The following is an 18,189-nucleotide window of genomic DNA, read 5'->3' as shown; positions in this document are numbered from 1 at the left end:
TCCGGCTAGAGAGGAAGTGAGCGCAGGGCGGAGGAGGGGCGCCAGGCGAAGCGCAGGCCCGCCCCATTGTGGTTGGAAGACCACGCTGACTATGCAGGAGGCACACCTGTGTCAAGAGCATAAATCCCAGCTCCACCACCCTTCATGCTCCGGGACTTGGGACAAGACACAAACCCTGACTGTCTAAACCGGGTTTCAGAGCATAGAGCAGAAGGCGGAGGGAGAATAACACCCCCTCAGGCGTGGGGCTGGAACGAGCGAACTCACCGGGGCACCTCCCACACCACGTGCTGCTGCAAATATTGTTCTCATCTGTGTTTTCGAAGGTCACTCGGGGGTCAGTGTGCGACTAAATTGGGGCAGGACCCCAGAATCATTCCTTCCTGGGAATACAGAGCTAAAAGCAAAACCAAAATACCGCAATTTCACAAAACAAGAACGAGTGGGTGGAGAGCAGAGCGTCGGACGGACTGTAAGGTCCTGACGACAACACTGTGTGACCTCGCCTGACCACAGCGGCGACACGGGCAGCTTGATGGCCCAGAGGTCACTCCTCTAAAGGTGAGCACCACAGACATCGTCTCTCCTCGTCAGCCTGAGAAGTGATCGCCACAGAAACCTTAGGCCAGTGGTTCTCAGCCTTGGCTGCACATGAGAATCACCTGGGACTTTTTAAAATCCTGATTTCTGGGCCTGGATTCCCAGGCCCAGGTGATTCTCATGTGCAGCCAAGGTTGAGAACCACTGCCTTAGGCAGATCTTCACCGTGGTCCATTGGTGATGGTAACGACCTTGCACCCTGACCAGGGCAGACAAAGAACTTGGGTCCTACAGATTCCTCTGCACAAACCTTAGGTAAACCATCTCAATCCAACTTTCTCGACAGTCGCTCACTGCCCAAAAAAGGGCTTCGAGTTGACCCCTGGCAACCCTGTCTGCACGTAACTCATGGAAAGAACTTGGGATACATTCCCATCAATGGTCCTTAAAGGGGACGGATGTAAAATGATACTGTGAGTGAGAGACAACTGGGCTGTATAGGAGCGACTGTGTCACAGCCAGAGGGTGACATGTGGTCTGTAACTGTGCTTGGCTTTCAGAAATGAACTTACGGTGACAGAATATGCCAAACAGGGAGGGGAGAATCAACCCCTCGAAAGGGTTCGAGACCACGTCTTGGTACCTGAGTCACCGCCCACCACCCATACCAGCCCCGGGACCTCAGGTTCCAGCAGGCAGATCCGGTTTTCCTGGAGATAAAATGCAAATCACAGACACACGTGACCAGCCTTCATCTGCACACACTAAGTTGCTTTTATTAACCCAGCACGGCATGCTACAGATACTGTACAGCATGAACATTTATTCATTACAAAAATGGCTTCCAAACCATTAGAAATGAAATTGGAATAAGAGCATAAAACGGAACAGTAACATCACAACTGTTAGGAAACATTCAAAGTATTCACACACAAAAAAATGTTATCGTTAGCATCTTAATAAACCAGAGAAAAATCGGAGACAGTTTTACAATCGCTTCATGTCAACTACAATGGCACTGTGAGTGAACAGGTTTCAGCTTTATACAGCATTTTGCAACATCAACATGCCTAGGTTTTGTTTATTTTTAAAGTTCGCTACCTACTCGTATGTCGTACGGGTACATAGAAGCGGTAGCTGGTTTTTCCTTTAAGAGTAATCTAATATACAGAATTTTGGCCCTTAAGGGTTTATACCTCTTCATTTAAAATGCTTTTCTGGACAATCTGCTACCAAACACATCTTGTTATAGGTGACATTAAAACTACACACAGATCTACCTATGTAACATCACAGCAAAACATGGTGAACGGAAATTACAGCATCGAAAAGAGGGAGAAAGCTAAAGTCACTGAGAATTTTGGCACATAAAGTTCCGCAGTCAGTCCACATCCTCGGGGTGCAGGGCATTCGACTGTGAGTTCAAAGAGGACACAGGGAGGTTCCCGTCGTCGCTCAAACAGCGTCGCTAAAATTCCCTCGCTAATTTTCAAGTCTTGTTTCACATAATGGCTTTTAAAACAACTTCTGTTAATGCTACTGATCCTTTAATGCAACTATTCATGTCCATTTGGCGGCATTTGGGTTTCATACAGAAAAAAAAAAAAAGTCGAAAATGGAAACAAACAAAAAAATATATATACACATTTTATATATAAACTTAAAAACCTTGTACAAATGAGTTGTTATATATAAGATGCTGATGCTAAGGGGGAAAAAAGACTTTACACAGTTTCAAGAAAAAAGGAAAACATATTTTAAAAGGGACGACGTACGGGCTCGACGAGCGATCTCTAAAGCAATAAATACTACTGGTCCAACAGCGCTGTGATGCCATTAAGTGTTGAGTAGCATCCCCTCCCCCCCCAAAAGAACAACACCATGGAACAAGGTATATTAACACATTTTAACCCTTTGTTTCTGTACATTTAAACAATAACAAGTAACATCACAATAAAAGTTGTTTCACACGGAAGAAGAAAAAAAACTCACGGCACTGCATTCGTCGTGCCCTGGTGGTTTAAAAACCAGATGTAAAATGATTGGTTCGCAAGCTCGTATTTAATACAAATAATACAGAACCAACTCCTTCTGGAGGGCTGCTTCCAAATTGCTTCTTTTTTTTTTTTTCCTTTTTGCTTTTTAACCAGTCTTTTAAAACTAAGCTATCCCAACTACATAACAGTTATGTATATATATATATATTTTTAAACGCTACAAAGACTTTAAACAGCTGTTGATAAAAATTTTGGTAGAATCATGAGGTTCTTCTCTCATCTACATATTTAAAAGGAGACATTGAAATAAGAATGGGTCAAATATTGACCAATGAACTCGATAAACATTAACTAATGTAGCCACGTGGCACAAAATTAAGGGTACAAAACAAAACCTTCCAAAAAGGGGGGGGAGGAAATGAAGAAAAGCAAAATGAAACACTACACAAAACAAGCAGGGCTCACGAAGCTAAAGCTATTCTAAAGACTTGGTTACCAGGGAGAGCGGCTGGGGCTGGGTCCCGGCCAGAGAGCTGTGGGAATGTAAGGAAGATGTCGACGGCTGTGCAATAGATGACGAGGGCAGGATGGGCGGCTGCAAAGCGGCGGGAGGCAGGTCCAGGGCCCCGTTGGGACAGAGGGCAGGGGCCTTGCCATGGGCGGCCTCGGCAAGCAGGAGGGCGGGCGGCGGAGGCATCATGGACAGGTGGGCCAGGGGGTCGGGCTTCAGGGACAGCGAGAGAGGCTGCGTCTGCTCAGTCTGCGACTTGGCGTCTTGGGGAGGGGAGCCTAGCAGGTTGGGGGAGGGAGGAGGCGAGTCTAGTAAGCTTCCATCTGAAGAGGGTGGACTGAGGCAGCTGCCTTCACCTTGTATGTAGCGAACGCACTTTTTTTTTCTCCTAGAAACAGGGGAGAGAGGTTCTGTGAGTAACAGGCAGAGGTGCCGAGGGAGAGAGTCAAGCCGACGTCACCTAGTGGATGCCCCACGGAGGCGGCACGCCGTGGCCAGAGCGCTATTAAAGTTCCACAAGGTGCCGTGCCCACGTAACTACTGCCCACACATCAGTCTGCTCTGGTGAACAAAATCTATTTAATTGTATGGAATTCCCTACCTACCCGCTGCCCCTACCCCCACTAAACACCCATGACCCACCCCTGCCCAAATGTCTGAGCAAACTACTGGATGCCACCTCTAGCTGGTGGCATCGATTTGCTAGAAAGTGAGATGAACTAATAAATTATCACTTCTTTTTGGGCTTAAGCATTCCCTCACTCTCCCATCAGACCTTCCATCCCCACCCCCCTTCCCTCTCCCGCCCCCCAATGGTGTGTGTGTGTGTGTATGTGTGTGTGTGTGTGTACAGAGAAAGACAGAGCCCCTTCCCAGGCGCCTCACATGAATATGAAACTCTCAAAACGCTGACTACTGAGCCCATAGAGCTGAAGGCAGCACTAGCAAGAGGCTTAAAGTTCTCAACACACCACCACCACCACCACCACCACCACCACCACCACCACCACCACCACCAGGCTGCTGGGCCCAGAGAGCTGTCGGGCTTGTCTGTTAAGAACCACACCAAATCAAGAGAGGTCAGAATCAGGTGAGAGGAGGGGGAAACAAAAAGAAAACAAAATAAAAATAAATAAAAAAAAAAACAGAAAATAAAGAAACAAAAACAAAAAAACACCAAAAACAGGTAGAAGAGGATCAACAAAGGTGGAGAAGGGGGAAGAATAAGAAAAACAGAAAATGATCCAAAGGAACAAGAATAACTGGTTGTATGGCCTGCAGGTTGTGGATTAAATTGTGATTCAGTCTTGATTTTTTTTTTTTTAAGATTTGGGGTCTTCCCCTCCCTCACCCCAGAGTGAGAAGGCTGGAAGGAGAGAGTGAAGATGGCATGGAGGGGCGCCCTGAGGCCGGTAGCTGAAGGGTGCAGCAGGTCACAAGGAAATGAGACAAGAAGAAGTGCCAGGGGTCGGTCCCAGCATGGACCTTCTGGGTCTGGGTTGTCCCGATTGGTGTTTAAACCACGGAGGCTAATTTTTTTGCACCAAAACCAGAATCTCCCTTTCCTACTTCCTGTCTATGTAAGGGATCGGAATGAAAATTTCAGAGCCTCTCTTGCTTATCATCGAAGGTTGGGGAAATCAATTCAAGAAACTGAGCCTGTGACCTCTACGCTTCTCCTACTATGAACCCCAGTCTGATGGGCTAATACTGGGTAGCAAAGGTGGCCCTGAGATCAACCCCCATCATGCTATCAAAACAATGCAGATGCAGGGGGGTGGGGGAGGGAGCTGATCTAAGGAGAACCTAGTCAGGTAGCACCGACTGTAGGACTGGGAACACTCCATCCGCCAACAAGTATGAGCGCCGGCTGGCTTTCCACGCTGGAAAGCAACGAGGCTGCTGCCTGGCTGAGGCAACCACTGTCAGATGTCACTGGCCATCGAAAGGAAGGGGGTGTGATGAGTTCCTCCTTGGGCCTGAGCCCAGGCTGTCTGATCATGCCCCTGTGTGTGGGGGTGTGGACTCAGCAAGATGGCAGGAGGAGGGATGGGAGGTGGGGTAGGGAGGATAGGAGGGACATGCTTGGTCTTCCCTGACTCCTAGAGGCCAAGACCCTGGGCAGGGGGCCTCAGGGTCTACCCACCCCTCTCTGGTGGAAGGAACTCTGGGGGAGTGGGGGACAGTCCCCCTCATCACCTTCAAATTGACATGGTTCCTTTCTCTCCTCTGGGATAGACTGAAATAGAGGGTGGGTTCTACTTCCATCCCAGAAGCCCAAGATCAATACATAAGCCTATCAATCAGAGCTTTAAACCACCTCCGCCTGCAGATCAACACATGCTCAAAACACTAAGATGCCCATGCATTTTAAAATGGGAGAGGGGAGGAGGTGAGGGGAGGAGGGCATAAGCAACATGGAGAAAGCAACAGGGAGGAATGAGAGAGAGAAGAAAGGGAGAGGGAGAGGGGAAACACAACAGGAAATAAGGACATCAGGCAGCATTCCATGCTGTATTAGGGCAGAAGGAAAAGATGGGAAAAGCAACTTGGTGGGCTCAAAACAGAATCTTGTTAAAAATGTGCTCAAATGTCAAATAACATGAGAAACAACCCTGTGTAGGGAGCGAGGAGCCGTGACCAGCTAGAGCGAGGAGCGGTTCTGGGGCTCCCCGGCCCTCCCGCCCTACCTGTGCCACCCGAGTTTCCGTGGGTGGCATGGGGATGCGCAGGGCACTTGAACATGGGACATGAAGACTATGAATGGGGAGTATTCTAGGAGGTGGCTGAGCAAATGGCAGTGAGCACACACACTTCTGACGGGCCGGGAAAATGCCTCGTTTTGCAACTTCTCTTTTTTCAAAAACACACTTTGTCCTAGTGATTTAGCATCAAGCCAGGTCCTGGGAAAAGTTGAGGAAAAAAGGGACAAAACCCCTCCTTGTACCCTCCCCGCCTCCATCTCTAATCCAGGAGTGGCCTCTTAAAAATCCATTTTTAGCTTCTTATGGGTTGACTGGGAGAGAAAGAATTCTTCCTGATCCCAGTTTGGAGTTACACCCTAAAAGGAGCAGGAATGTATCTGCTAACAGCTTTTAGGGTACGAACACTGCCCCCCACAGAAGACAGTGGCCACTAGGACCCCCCGACAGTGCTGAGGCGGGAGGGACCCCAGGAATGACGAGGACCCCTCGGCACCCACAGCCAGGCCGCCACACCGACGGCTGGCCCCTCGAAGCTGCAGGTGAGGAAATCACGTTTACGAAGCAGCTACCAAGGTCTTAGGCTGTTTTTGTTTTGGGTAAAAATGTCATGAAAATTCTAGTCTCTGAGGAATTTTCATGGCTTTAGGTACGGGCTGTCTGTGTCTAGGAAGGGGTTGTCCGTCCCGTCAAAGTTAGTGATGAACTTTCACCCAAAATAAAAAAAATAAAAGGGCCAAGTCTACCTCGCAGTCGCTGCTTCCCAAACAAAACAGGGATTCACGGACCACGGCTCGCCTCCCCAAATAAAATGCACAAACCAGGCAACAGTCCACCTGGCGAGGTGTGCGTGTGGTGCGGCCATACTTTTTATGGTGAAGAGCCCTCTCTCCAAGTGCACCCTGTGGTTAGCTCATCCTTGGCCATGGCCACGTGGGTGCCTCGGAACAGGGTTCCCCAGCCAGTGATCTTCCTACTGGGACCCACAAATTCCCAGCCTGGATAGTTAGGGGAAGCAGGGCCCCTGTCTTCCGGGCTGGCCCTAATTAAATACTAACATTTTCCGTCAACCCCATCAGGAAACCCTTTTCTGTTGCACAGAGAAGACTGTGGGAAAGACATCTGTCACCTCCGTGAACACTGCCATCTCGCAGAATGGCTGAATCAACCCCTCTCCTGGTGGGCCTCCGCCCGAGGCCCCCCATCCTCACTCACTGGGCGGAGAGTCGCCTGGGGACTTCCCTCTCCATCAACTCTCAGGCCCTCTCTCCCCTAAAGGTGTTGTCAACGCCAGGCACTGCCCCAGTCTCTCGCTTGGAAGGCATCGGGAGGGGAGGAGACACGGGAGTCGTGGGCATGCACGTAATGGGATGGACATCTGATCTAACGTCTAGACACGGAACAAATGGCAAAGGCATGGAGGAGAGGGACACGTGACAGGGGAGGCACTACAAACAGAAAGGCGTGTTTGGGTGTTGAGATACCTACCATCATAATATTCCAAATTCAAAGACTGCTTGTATCAGAACAAAGAAACAACAAATTTAACCAAGGTGGTCATTGAAGGGAAGGAAAGGAGACAGGCACTAGTCGGTATCCCTCCACCAAGAAGGAAGTACCTATCCCTTCCCTGAGGTTACAGGTTGGATGGGAGCCTGTGGGTGGAACCCGGGGTTGAATCGGGACGCTTCTGATTCCTTTTGGAACCAACGTGTGCTCTCTCTCTCCCTCTCTCTCTCTCTAATAGAGATGTGTGTGTGTTCGCCCCGCAGGCCAGCAGCACCAGGGCGTGGGCCTGCGGGGCTCCCTCGTGCAGCCCTATTAGCTGGTGCCTGCCGATCGATGCCACGGTTCTTTGCAGCACTGTAAAACAATGTCAGCTAGCCAAGCTCCTCTGCACACAGATGTGGGTTTTTAACATAAAACAAAACAACAAAACCAAACCAAAAAGAAAAAAAAAAGCCTGCCCCAGAGCACATCTCCAAGTGCACGGAAATGCTACTGCTGCCAATTCCGGCTCCCTCTGCACCCGGCGTTCGGGCCACGGGAGCATTCCCGGGCTGGGCCAGTTCCAGGAGGCTGGCTTTCAGAGCACGAGGGCAAGTGCCTGTCCTGGTCTGTCGGGTTGCTGTCTAGGCCCTACCACCGGGGTCATGTGTTATTTGGAAGAGGATGGGGGAAAGAGAGGAAGAGACAGTGGGGAGAGCGTAAAATTAGCAAGGGAATTTGGAAGAGTGAGGATCATTAGTCATTGATGCCAGTGCAAGGTAGACGGGGACGGGGTCCAGATATATTGACACACTAAGGTATCAGAGGACAGAATTGCTTTGATTTTCCCAAAGGCCTCGCAGTGGTCATATACCTGCACGGTTTGCACCATAAAGTCTGTCGGTCAAGCCCGAACAGTGCCCGACACTTCTTTGGAGTATTTGCATCTGTTAGCATAAGGTAAACACAAAAAAAACACAACACAATGGTGGGTCGTGCTCAGCTGCGTGTGGACGCTCAGCTACAGCTGACCTGTCTTCCGCATCACCTCGGCTCTACTCACTCCTTCCCTCACCAAGGGCATGAAAGGGAAGGACTTCTATGAGTCAAAAGAAAAAAATAAAATAAAACGATAAAACACACACATACACACACACACACACAAAAGAAAACAACAACCAGAAACCAAAAAAAAAAAACCAAAAAAAAAAAAAACAAGGGGAAAAAAATAAATAACAGAGAGAGAGGAGGAGGGGGAAAGGCGACGTTGTTGGCGTCTACCTAGGCCAGGGTTATGGTGGATGTCCCTGAGCCCCGTCCCGGGCTGTCATGAGCAAGGGGGTTGGCAGGCAACGGTCCCTGGGAGGGGCGTGCTGGGGTTTGCTGTCGCTGACCCGAGGAGGCACAAGTAATGCTGTTTTACAGTGGCATGTTGGCTAGCAGCAGCGGGGGAACAAGCACATCCCTCACAGAGCAGTGTCCCGCGCCCTCGTGTCTCCTAAGATCCACACACAGAGCTACAAAGCGACAGGCCAGAGAGGGGGAAAGGACCGAATAGACCAGCTGCAAACCAGCACAGCGAATCTGGGAAAATCTATACACACCTGCAAGGGCCGCACCAGTTATTCTGTTGATCAAGGCCAAAGCGCGCTCGGCATTTCTTAGGAGCGCTCAGGTCTGAATGAGTTCAAGAGAGAAGCGAGCGGAGGAGGAGAACATGGGAGAGAGGGAGAGGGAGAGGGAGAGGGAGAGGGAGAGAGAGAGAGAGAAAGAGAGAGAGAGAGAGAGAGGGGGAGGGAGGGGAAAAGAGAAAGATACAAATAAGAAAAAAATAAAAATAAAAAAGGGAATAAATCAATGACCTGGTTACTAATTACAAAATATCGACTTTCGATTTTTAACTTTCTTTAATAATAAAAAAAGGTAAAAAAAAAAAATCACATTCTTATTCAACTTGTGAAATTAGCTGTTGCAAATAAAGCTGCAGTATCCCTTCATTAAGGACTGTCTCGGATTCGGTTCAAGCTGATACAGGGAGGTTAGGTACTAAATACGTAGCTTTCAAATAATACGTTTCCACTTTCGTTTTTTTTTTTTCTCTCAATTTGTTTTTTCTTAAAGAAGAAAATAAAGCAAAGGAGGGAATTAAGTTTGTAACATGCTTTTTTCTTCTCAGAGTATAACAGTACAAAAAAAAGAGAAAAATACTGCAAATAAAAACAGAACAAAATGAAATGAAACAGAAAGAAATAAAGAAAGAAAAGGATTGTGGTACTGGGATATTGCAGCTTTTGGAATGTTCATCTTTTCTTTTTTAATCTATGCTCATTAATATTAAGAGAGGAACAGATAAAGGTACACAGGCTATGTAAATGAGCTGTTAGGAGTTAGTCAGAAGCTCATAGCAGCATTTAAGCAGGTACAGTCAGTAAAATGCTAGGGGGCTTGCAAAGTATGAGCAGAAAAGCAAAAGGAAGAAAAAAAACTAAAATTTAAAAAAAGCGAAGGAAAAAAATAATCATACTGCAGATGCATGCTTGCATGAGAAAACTTAGTGGGAGCAATGAAAAAAAATGCCATTAGATTAAGGAGGTTTATTACTGAATTCCTTCCATTTTTTTTTTAAACCAGTCTCTTTTAAAGAAATACTGCATATTCAATTTGCACAGTTAGTTCAACTCTAGATCACTGTCATTACTGCTTAAACAACTGTTATGGGAAAAATAAATAAACAAAGCAAAAGTTAAATTAAATTAAAAAAAAAGAAAAAGAAACAACAAAAGCAACTGAAAAAAAAATTACTCTACGGAAACATACAAAACCGAGTAGATGGTCATTTTAAAGAATGTTCAAATGTCATACGTGTTTAATGTTAATCAAACTATAATGGCAAGAAAAATTAAAAAACAGTTTAAGCAACTATTTTAACGACTCAAAATGACATTAGCACCTGTAATCGGAGGAAGTGAAAGGCAAGGATTTAGGAAACATTCGCTGTGTTCTGAAAAAAAAGAACAAATTATACAAAGCCTTCAAAATGTTTTTGTTGTTCGTAAAAGCCTGGCCTTCTCCAAGGGACCTGAGATTGCCTATGCAGTATTTCTAATTTCTTCTAGAGAATGACAAACCTCCTTAATTTAAGTCGGGTGCAATTTACCACTGTAAAGGCATGCATTGGAACATTCAGGAACAGCCCAGTTAATATCGAACACTCACACACTCCCCTCCTACTCCCCTAGCCCCTCCTCAGCCCTGCTCGGACACATACGGAGTAATAAGCAGACTGTGTAAACCCGCATAGGCATGCCTACTGCTCTCCAGTTACAGGCTCTATAGTTATTTCCAAACACATTCCACTAGAATTACAATGTGCTTTTCATGCAACAATAAATGTTACTAGCTTTAAAAGGGCAGTCATGAAGCAATTAATTAAAATGCATAAACAAAAAGGCTGGCTAAGATGGGTCCCCCCCACAACGTCCTGGCCTTGAGCTTCTACTGCCCCCCGCCCCACACCCCCGCCAAGCCTAACATAAAAGAGTGGTCCTGAAGGGCGCAGCTCCTCCCTCATTGCATTATTCTAACTTACCATTGGTCTCCCCGGGCTGCTTGTCCCTTTTCCTCTTCTTCTTCTTCCCCTAGACGAACAGATAAAACACAGGGAATTATTTTGAGTAACAGGTGGGAGGAGGGTGTTGGGGCTCCCCTGGACAGGAGGCGGGAGGAGGGGAGCAGACTGCTTGCTCCTCTCCATCCACACCAGCTACAAACCCCACCCCCTTTAACCCTAATGCCCAAAGGAACTATGTGCCAGCCGGCAGGACGCCGGCCCCACAGGAGAAGAGAAGGAATTGATGGGGTAAAGGAGACCGCTTTCCCACACACCTTGTCCCTCCTCAAACCTGACCCGGGGCCCCTGATTCCATAAAAGGACGAGGGAGGGGCAGGGGGTGTGGACAAACTGGGCTAGAAGGGCCCATGAGCCTAGTTCCGCAGCTCAAAATGAATGTTGAGATGGCTGGGGGGACACAGAGCCTCCTGCTCATCCGAACCTCTTATCAAGGCCAAAAGGTCCTCATTCTGAATCAAAATTTAAAAGCTGAAGCAGGGGTTTTTCAGAGCTGTAGTGTAAGCCTTGGTGTGAGAGGACAGAAGAGGGGATTTAAAAAGGCAAAACAGAACCAAAAGTCATCTGATTTCCTTCTAAAACTGCCGAGTGGACATTCACAAAGAGGGGACATTGCCTCCATTCCCCCCCATATCACGATAAAACTCCTAATAGTAACAGCTAATGTCCACTGAGCACAGACTACAGCCAGCCATGATTCTAAGCATGCCATGTCTAGTGACTCATTTATCTTCACTCAGTCCTAGACCACAGGTCCTGTCACCATTCCCATCTTACAGATAAGAAAACTGAGGCACAGAGGGGTTCTGTAACCTTCCTGAGATCACAACGCTAGCCAATGGGGGGGCCCAGGATGGGAACTCAGGGGTCCTGGTTCCACCGCCCTGACCCACTGAGCTATCCTGCCAACATACTGAATGCCTGGCCTCTGAGGAACGGTTGTGATTGATTATGGGCGACGCCCTGCACAGAGTCGCTCACATCCTCCAACCTGATCCTCCCTGAAACCCTGACGGTGCACGCGTGGCCGTGGCTGTGGGTGGGAACAGGAGGAGTTCTGTAGAGGTGACTGCCTCCTTCCAGGCCTGAAACTCCTGCCTCTCCGCATTAGAGCCAGTCCTGTCCAGGGGCTCCCTGCCTGGTGGACGGGAAACGTCACCAACAAAAGGCCTGGCCTCGCATCTCCATGTTCTGAATATCTAAAAACTACCTTCACCCAAAGGTTCCCGTGGCGCGTCGACATCAAGCTCGGAGGAGAAATGAGCAGTGACGGGCAGAAAACCTGAGCATGCGCCAGGGCTGCGAGGAGAAACTCGGGGTGGAGAGGACACCGAGTTTTGGCTGCACCCCAGGGCTGACCGCCCACTGTCCTGGAGAAAGCCCCTCTTTCCTCAGATCGTGGGGCCTGTGCCACTTGGGGATTTGTCTTGGCCTTCAGTTCAGCGTTTCCATTGGGAACATTTTATGTTCCTAGGCATACAATGGAAGAGAGGGAGGGGAGAAGAAAGGCAGGGAGGGAGGGAGGATGGAAAGAAGGGAGGAGGGGGAGGAGGAAGGGGTTCATGGGCCTTCTCGGGCCTCAGACGCCGTCTTCATCGTGTGCCTGTCCTACGTAAGGAGCCAAGTGCCGCCTGGCCACCTTGGGATAGGCAGTTCAGTTCAGTTAGGAGCCTGGGCTGGGCAGTGGCCGCAGCACAGGCCCCAGGGCTCCTCAGTCATCTTTAATACATTGCCCCCCCCCCCCATTTCCGATCTCTCACAAGCTATTCTAAGAGGCAGCTGAACATGCCACTGCCCATGGGAAGCTGTCCATTTAGGACAGAGACTGAGCTGTCCACGACTGAGGAAACAGCTATTCGGACTAAAGACTTCTAAAGGAAGGGGCGGGAAGAAATGAACGAACACTACTTAGTGGAGAGGGAGCTGCGTCTCAAGGGAGGCGGATACCCCATCATCTTTTTTTTTAAGGCCTAAAATATGGTGGTGAGGGGGAAGAAATGCCAGACGAGCACACAGCCTACGCCAGCGATCGGCAAACTGCGGCTTGCGAGCCACATGTGGCTCTTTGGCCCCTTTTGAGTGTGGCTCTTCCACAAAGTACCACGTGCGGGCGCGCACGTATAGTGCGATTGAAACTTCGTGGCCCATGCGCAGAAGTTGGTTTTCGGAAAGGAGATGGACAAAACAAGTATACAAGACGAGTGTGGACGGGAGAGTTGGAAGGGGTCGACCTCAGCGAACGTACCTCAATCAGATTGAGGACGTTTTTAGCAAAGGCTAGCTTAGGAGTACCCTAATTAAGTTAATAAACAATGTGCCTACCTATATAGCTTAAGTTTAAAAAATTTGGCTCTCAAAAGAAATTTCAGTCGTTGTACTGTTGGTATTTGGCTCTGTTGACTACTGAGTTTGCCGACCACTGGCCTAGGCTCTCTCCCTGCCTGACCTAGAAGAGCTAGAAAGGGAATCGTGTGCTATTACCCGGCCAGGGTCCACGTCACTGGGAAGGGCTGTTTTCTGTGCTCCAGACGGTGCCACACCCCACACCCCACACCCCATGGACTCCCTCACTTCCACTCTGCTCGCTGGCGGCTGGAAGGCTCGGCTGGAGAGGTAGGAATGTGAGAGGCACAGAAAACCTTCCTGAGGAACCTTCTGGACTTTATAATGACCAAAAAATTCTATAAACCTCTAGGTCAGGTCAGTTAAAAAAAAAACTAACATGACACCACGATCAAATTCATAAAAGCTTGACCTTTTGATTCTTGCTCCACAGGCTGTTTCCTGGGGGCATGGACAGAAGGGAGGGAGGGAGGGAGGGAGGGAGGGGACAAGGGGGAGAAGCAAGGAGAGATGGAGGAAAGGGGAGGAAGGGAGGGGAGGAAGGGAGGAAAGGGGAGGGAGGGGGAAGGGTGGGAGGGAGGGAGAGAGGGAGAGAAGGAAGGAAGGAGGAAGGGAGAGAGGGGGGAGGGGGGAAGCAGGGAGAGATGGAGGAAAGGGGAAGAGAGGGGAGGAGGGAAGGGAGGAAAAGGAGAGGGAGGGAAGGACCGAGGGAGAAAGGGGGGAGGGGGGGAAGCAGGAGAAACGGAGGAAAGGAGAAGTGGGTGGGAAGGGATGCATTCACACCCATGAGTACTGTGCCATAGTGACAGGCATCTGACAGCACCGCTGACAAGAGAGGAAACTCCTACGGCTCCAGATCCAGGTCTTCCTCTCACTTTCAAGTCTTACCAGGGGTTCCCCTCCTACACCAGACCCCTCCAACCCCTTCCAAAAGTAACACGGGGCTGAAGTCATCTCAAGCGCCTCTGCTGAAACCTAGAAAGCACGTCTGAGAAAGCCTCGGCGACACCTACTCTGCCCCAGTCAGCAAGGGCAGCGGAGTTTGGAGGCTTTCAGCCAGCCTGTCCCTGTGGGGAGCTCCCCGGCGCTGTGCACTAGCCCCCAGAGTAAACACACTGGGGTGCAGCGCACACTCTGCACAGCTACACAGGAAGGCCCTCCTACCACCACATGCCTGCCGGGATAGGGATTCCTCCTGGGGCACCGTTCTAGGTTACTCCGAGGACTGGGTCTGGAGCAGGGAGAAGCTGGGACTCACCTCTAAGGACTTCTGACCCGAAACGAGGGAAGCAGCTGTCCTGACATGGACGGCTGTGTGGGCACCAGCGGAGGCTGCAGGGCCTGCCTAGTGCTGGAGAGCTCCACCTCGAGGTCGGGGGGGGGGGGGGGGGGGGGGCAGCGAGCCTGTGGGAGCCGGACCGCTCTCATGCTCTTCCTCCCAGCCCCGGAAGAACGGCCTCTCCACCACACACATGCTGAGGACACGTGCAAAGCCCCCAAGCAGTTCAGGTCCTGGGCGTGACCATCTCTGAGTGACAAGGGCTCTGAGCAGAGCCACTGAGCCATGGAGAGGTGCTCGGACTAGTTCCAGTTCCACCTCCCAGGAGGAATACAGCCTAATGCTGCCAGCTCAGGGGGTGGGGCCTGGAGGAAGATGGGTGCGGGGTGATGACCACTTGGGAGCCCAGCCCACAGGTCTCGGTTCTCCATTCCCCCTCATCCACACCGCCAAGAGCAGACTGGCAAGCGCGTGTGTGAAGGGATCAGAATAAAGGGGGAGGAAGCCGGAAAATGCTGCTCAGAGCACTCGGCCTTCCCTCAGGACTCACGTTCCCGTGGACCGTATGACCTGCTGAGGCGGCCAAGTTCTGAGCCAGTAAATAGGTCTGATTTAGCTCAGAATCTCCACCACACCACGTGCACAGTAAGTCTGCGATCAGCAAAGACGGAGCGGATCTCAACCTGCATCCGGAGAGAGCCCTTCGCCACGGACGATGCCCATGGAGAGTGAGGGCAGGAGCACCGACTGGCAGAAAGTCACCCATGGCTCTGAGGTTCTAACCAGGAACAGGACGAGGAGCCTGTGGCTGCATTAGGACTATTCTGTCCCACTGCCCCCAACAGTGGATGACAAAATCACTTCATGTAACCCAACGCTCTGTACTGAGGCACCAGGCAAAATGAGTCATTTCACCCATCCAGAGGGGAGAGAGCCCAGAACTTGAGCTAATGGGCAACGTGGAGAATAAGAAAGAATGGTGAGAGGTGACAGGAGTCCCAGAGGACAGCGTTTCGGGAAGAAGAGTCATGAGTGTCATTACCGCTGCAAACAGTAAAACCAACCACCTGACAGTGTTTTCTAAAATCCAGGAGAGGAAACTAGGCAAACCTTGCAGCTGACAGAGCCCAGGAACACAGAGCTCACAAGACACACCCCTTGGCCCGCCCTCGCTGGGTCCCTGCCAAAGGATGACTTCTACTGGCTCCTTCAGGGATATTCCCATCATGCCCCTCAGGATGAACGAGGCTCCCAGCTTCTACTGCACCACAGACTAAGACAGTTGTTTCCATTTTCCCTCTTACGGAAGGGCCTGGTGCTGGAAGATCTGTGAGGAACTAACTACTCTCTCCCTCCACCCCACCCTCTTCCCTGGCAGGCCGCCCAGGGACCAGTGCTGAGAAGCCCCGTCCCTCCTCCCTGAATGCTGCCAGGGCCAAACCGGAGGCCCGGACCAGACCCTCCGAGCCTGGTGCTAACGGTCCCCGCAGAGGGCAGAGGGAACCAAGCTGACATTCCCTTTGTCCCCGGGGACATCCGGCACCCGCCTGCAGACCAGTCCCGAGAAAAAGGATCCACTTACATAGTTATCCCGTGCGGACCAGCCGGGGTACAGCTGCATGTGGAGCTGCCGCTCCTTCCGCGCCAGCTCGTAGTATTTTGCTTGCTCCTCTCTCGACAACGCGTGCCACTGGAGGGGACATGAGGGGGAGAGAGACAGAGAGAGACATGCAGAAGTCACCAACTACACTGCGGCGAGGGGGGAAGGCGGCTTCCTTTTTGGGTAAGTCCATCCGGAACCGTACAACCTGCAGGTGGTCTGCGGGGCCTGGCACCAACAGGGGTGCTCAGACAAAGCACAGGTTGGCGCCTCCGTCACTCCATCCCCTGCCCTCTCTGCGGGTGGGGGAGGGTCATGGCTGTGGCTGTCGGAGTCCGGAGTGACTGGCCTGCCAGTGCGGCCGAAGGAAAACAAACGGGGACGGGGACACCTTGCCACCCCACCTGCTACGTCCTAGTCCCCTCTCCCCTCTTCCCCCGTGAGGCAGCCACCTACCCTTCGCCCCAGGATCTGGTTGATGGCCGCGCTCTCCTTCAACGTGCACTCGGCGACGACCTTCGCTCTCATTTCCTTCATATACAACATGAACGCGTTGAGAGGTTTCTTTATGTGGGGCTTCTTCTTTTCCTCTTCCTTTTTGGAGTCCTGATGCTTTCTGGATGCGGGCAGAACACACAGACACAACCCTGTGAACAACCGCGAGGGCCAACTCCCCCCGCGGCACAGGGCCTATTTCCATGGCTCCCCGGCGCCCACACCCAGCAGCTTTAATGAAAAGCTCGCTTCCACGTTTGGTCTCCCTGAGCCTGGACAGTGGAACAGAAACAGCCTAGGGAGGGGCTGGGGAACATAGAGATTTTGCAATCAGTTCCTCAAGTGTCACAAGCACACAATTTTCCCAGGCTGAGGGGACAGCACCTGGGGCCGCCTGCACCTTGCGGCGTCGCCTGCTCAAAGGACAGAGCTCGAAGGCTCAGGGATACGGGGAGGAACAGGGACGTGGTTGCAAATCCCAGTCCAGCCAAGAACATAAAAGTAGTTCTCTTGACCCCGTCCTCCTGTGAGGGTCCGGAGCCCACAGCAGCTGGGTGTCTGCCGGGATCACACGCAGCATGACAGACAGCCTTGGCCAGGGCCACCAGCCAGGAGCCACCATGTCAGCAGCCACAGGCTAAACGTAATGAAGAGCGACACTGTCCTAGCTGGTTTGGCTCAATGGGTAGAGCGTCGACCTGCAGACTGAAGGGTCCCGGGTTTAATTCTGGTCAAGGGCACATTCCAGGGTTGTGGGCTTGATCCCCAGTGTGGGGCGTGCAGGAGGCAGCCAATCAGTGATCCTCTCTCATCATTGCTGTTTCTCTCTTTCTCTCCCTCTCCCTTCCTCTCTGAAATCAATAAAAATATATTAAAAAGAAGAAGAAAAACGACACTTACGAGCTGTGGAGTGAGCCGACGTCACTCTGGGAGGATTCCTGCTTGACTGTTGGCGTGACGATGGCCGGGTGGGGGATGCCGGTCGTGTGGAGAGTGTGATGTGGTGGGACCATGTGGGGAGGGAACCTAGAAGACAGAAAGCTGTGTAAATCGTCAGAATCAAAATGAATGAATGAGGAGGGATGTGCACACACAAAACACTAAAACAAAAAAGCACGTAACACTCACATGAAAGCAACCCACGGCATATGAAACCTGTCAGCATTAATTAGCGATAAATTAAACATAATGACTCTCATAATGTCAGTAAAGCCAATCTTCCCCTTCATTACGCTTCCTGACACAAGACGTTATGATTTCCAACATCTTTCGCAAAAGACAAACCTAACTGATGTACTTGGGTGGCAGAGGAGGCCCGGGCAACCTGTTGGAGATCACACGCCCACGTGTGTTTTGAGGTGTTACCAGTGGCATCTATCTAAGAAGACAACTTCCTAAGCCCTAATCGGCGCCAGATGAGAGGGGAAGGCTTTTGTTGTATATTGACAGCCGAATAAAATATTAATGCGGCTGACGTGTACACACATTTCTGACAGAGCTGCGTGGGCCTCATTAGGTCTCATTCTGTTGATGGGAGTGTAATACAATTTTTGTTTTGCTTTTGCTGCTGTGCCCCATCGTTTTGACAGGAATGGGAGACAGTGAG

The 18,189-nt window shown here is 50.5% G+C and overlaps 1 protein-coding gene across 47 annotated transcripts in view; it reads right to left on the bottom strand.

The window, feature by feature from the left end:
* Positions 1–1,290: 1,290 nt before the first annotated feature.
* The window catches only part of TCF7L2 (transcription factor 7 like 2), a 195,171-nt gene continuing 178,272 nt past the window's right edge, over positions 1,291–18,189 (bottom strand). For 10 of the 47 annotated variants that reach the window (XM_059661408.1, XM_059661407.1, XM_059661416.1 and 7 more), the window contains 7 exons: positions 17,484–17,624; positions 16,545–16,704; positions 16,071–16,178; positions 10,828–10,876; positions 10,189–10,239; positions 8,113–8,185; positions 1,291–3,436 (listed from right to left, as the gene is read on the bottom strand). In XM_059661408.1, coding sequence (XP_059517391.1) covers positions 3,013–3,436; positions 8,113–8,185; positions 10,189–10,239; positions 10,828–10,876; positions 16,071–16,178; positions 16,545–16,704; positions 17,484–17,624 — 1,006 coding nt within the window. In that variant the 3' untranslated portion in view covers positions 1,291–3,012. Of the gene's footprint in view, positions 3,437–7,237; positions 7,264–8,111; positions 8,186–8,838; positions 8,916–10,188; positions 10,240–10,823; positions 10,877–16,070; positions 16,179–16,544; positions 16,705–17,483; positions 17,625–18,189 lie in introns of those variants that run through there. The other 37 variants (XM_059661410.1, XM_059661422.1, XM_059661418.1 and 34 more) reach the window with 18 other exon arrangements.

The sequence above is a fragment of the Myotis daubentonii genome, chromosome 13 (assembly GCF_963259705.1).
Source record: "Myotis daubentonii chromosome 13, mMyoDau2.1, whole genome shotgun sequence".
Taxonomy (NCBI): domain Eukaryota; kingdom Metazoa; phylum Chordata; class Mammalia; order Chiroptera; family Vespertilionidae; genus Myotis; species Myotis daubentonii.
Note: the sequence above shows the minus strand (reverse complement) of the source record. Positions and strands in the feature narration are given on the sequence as shown.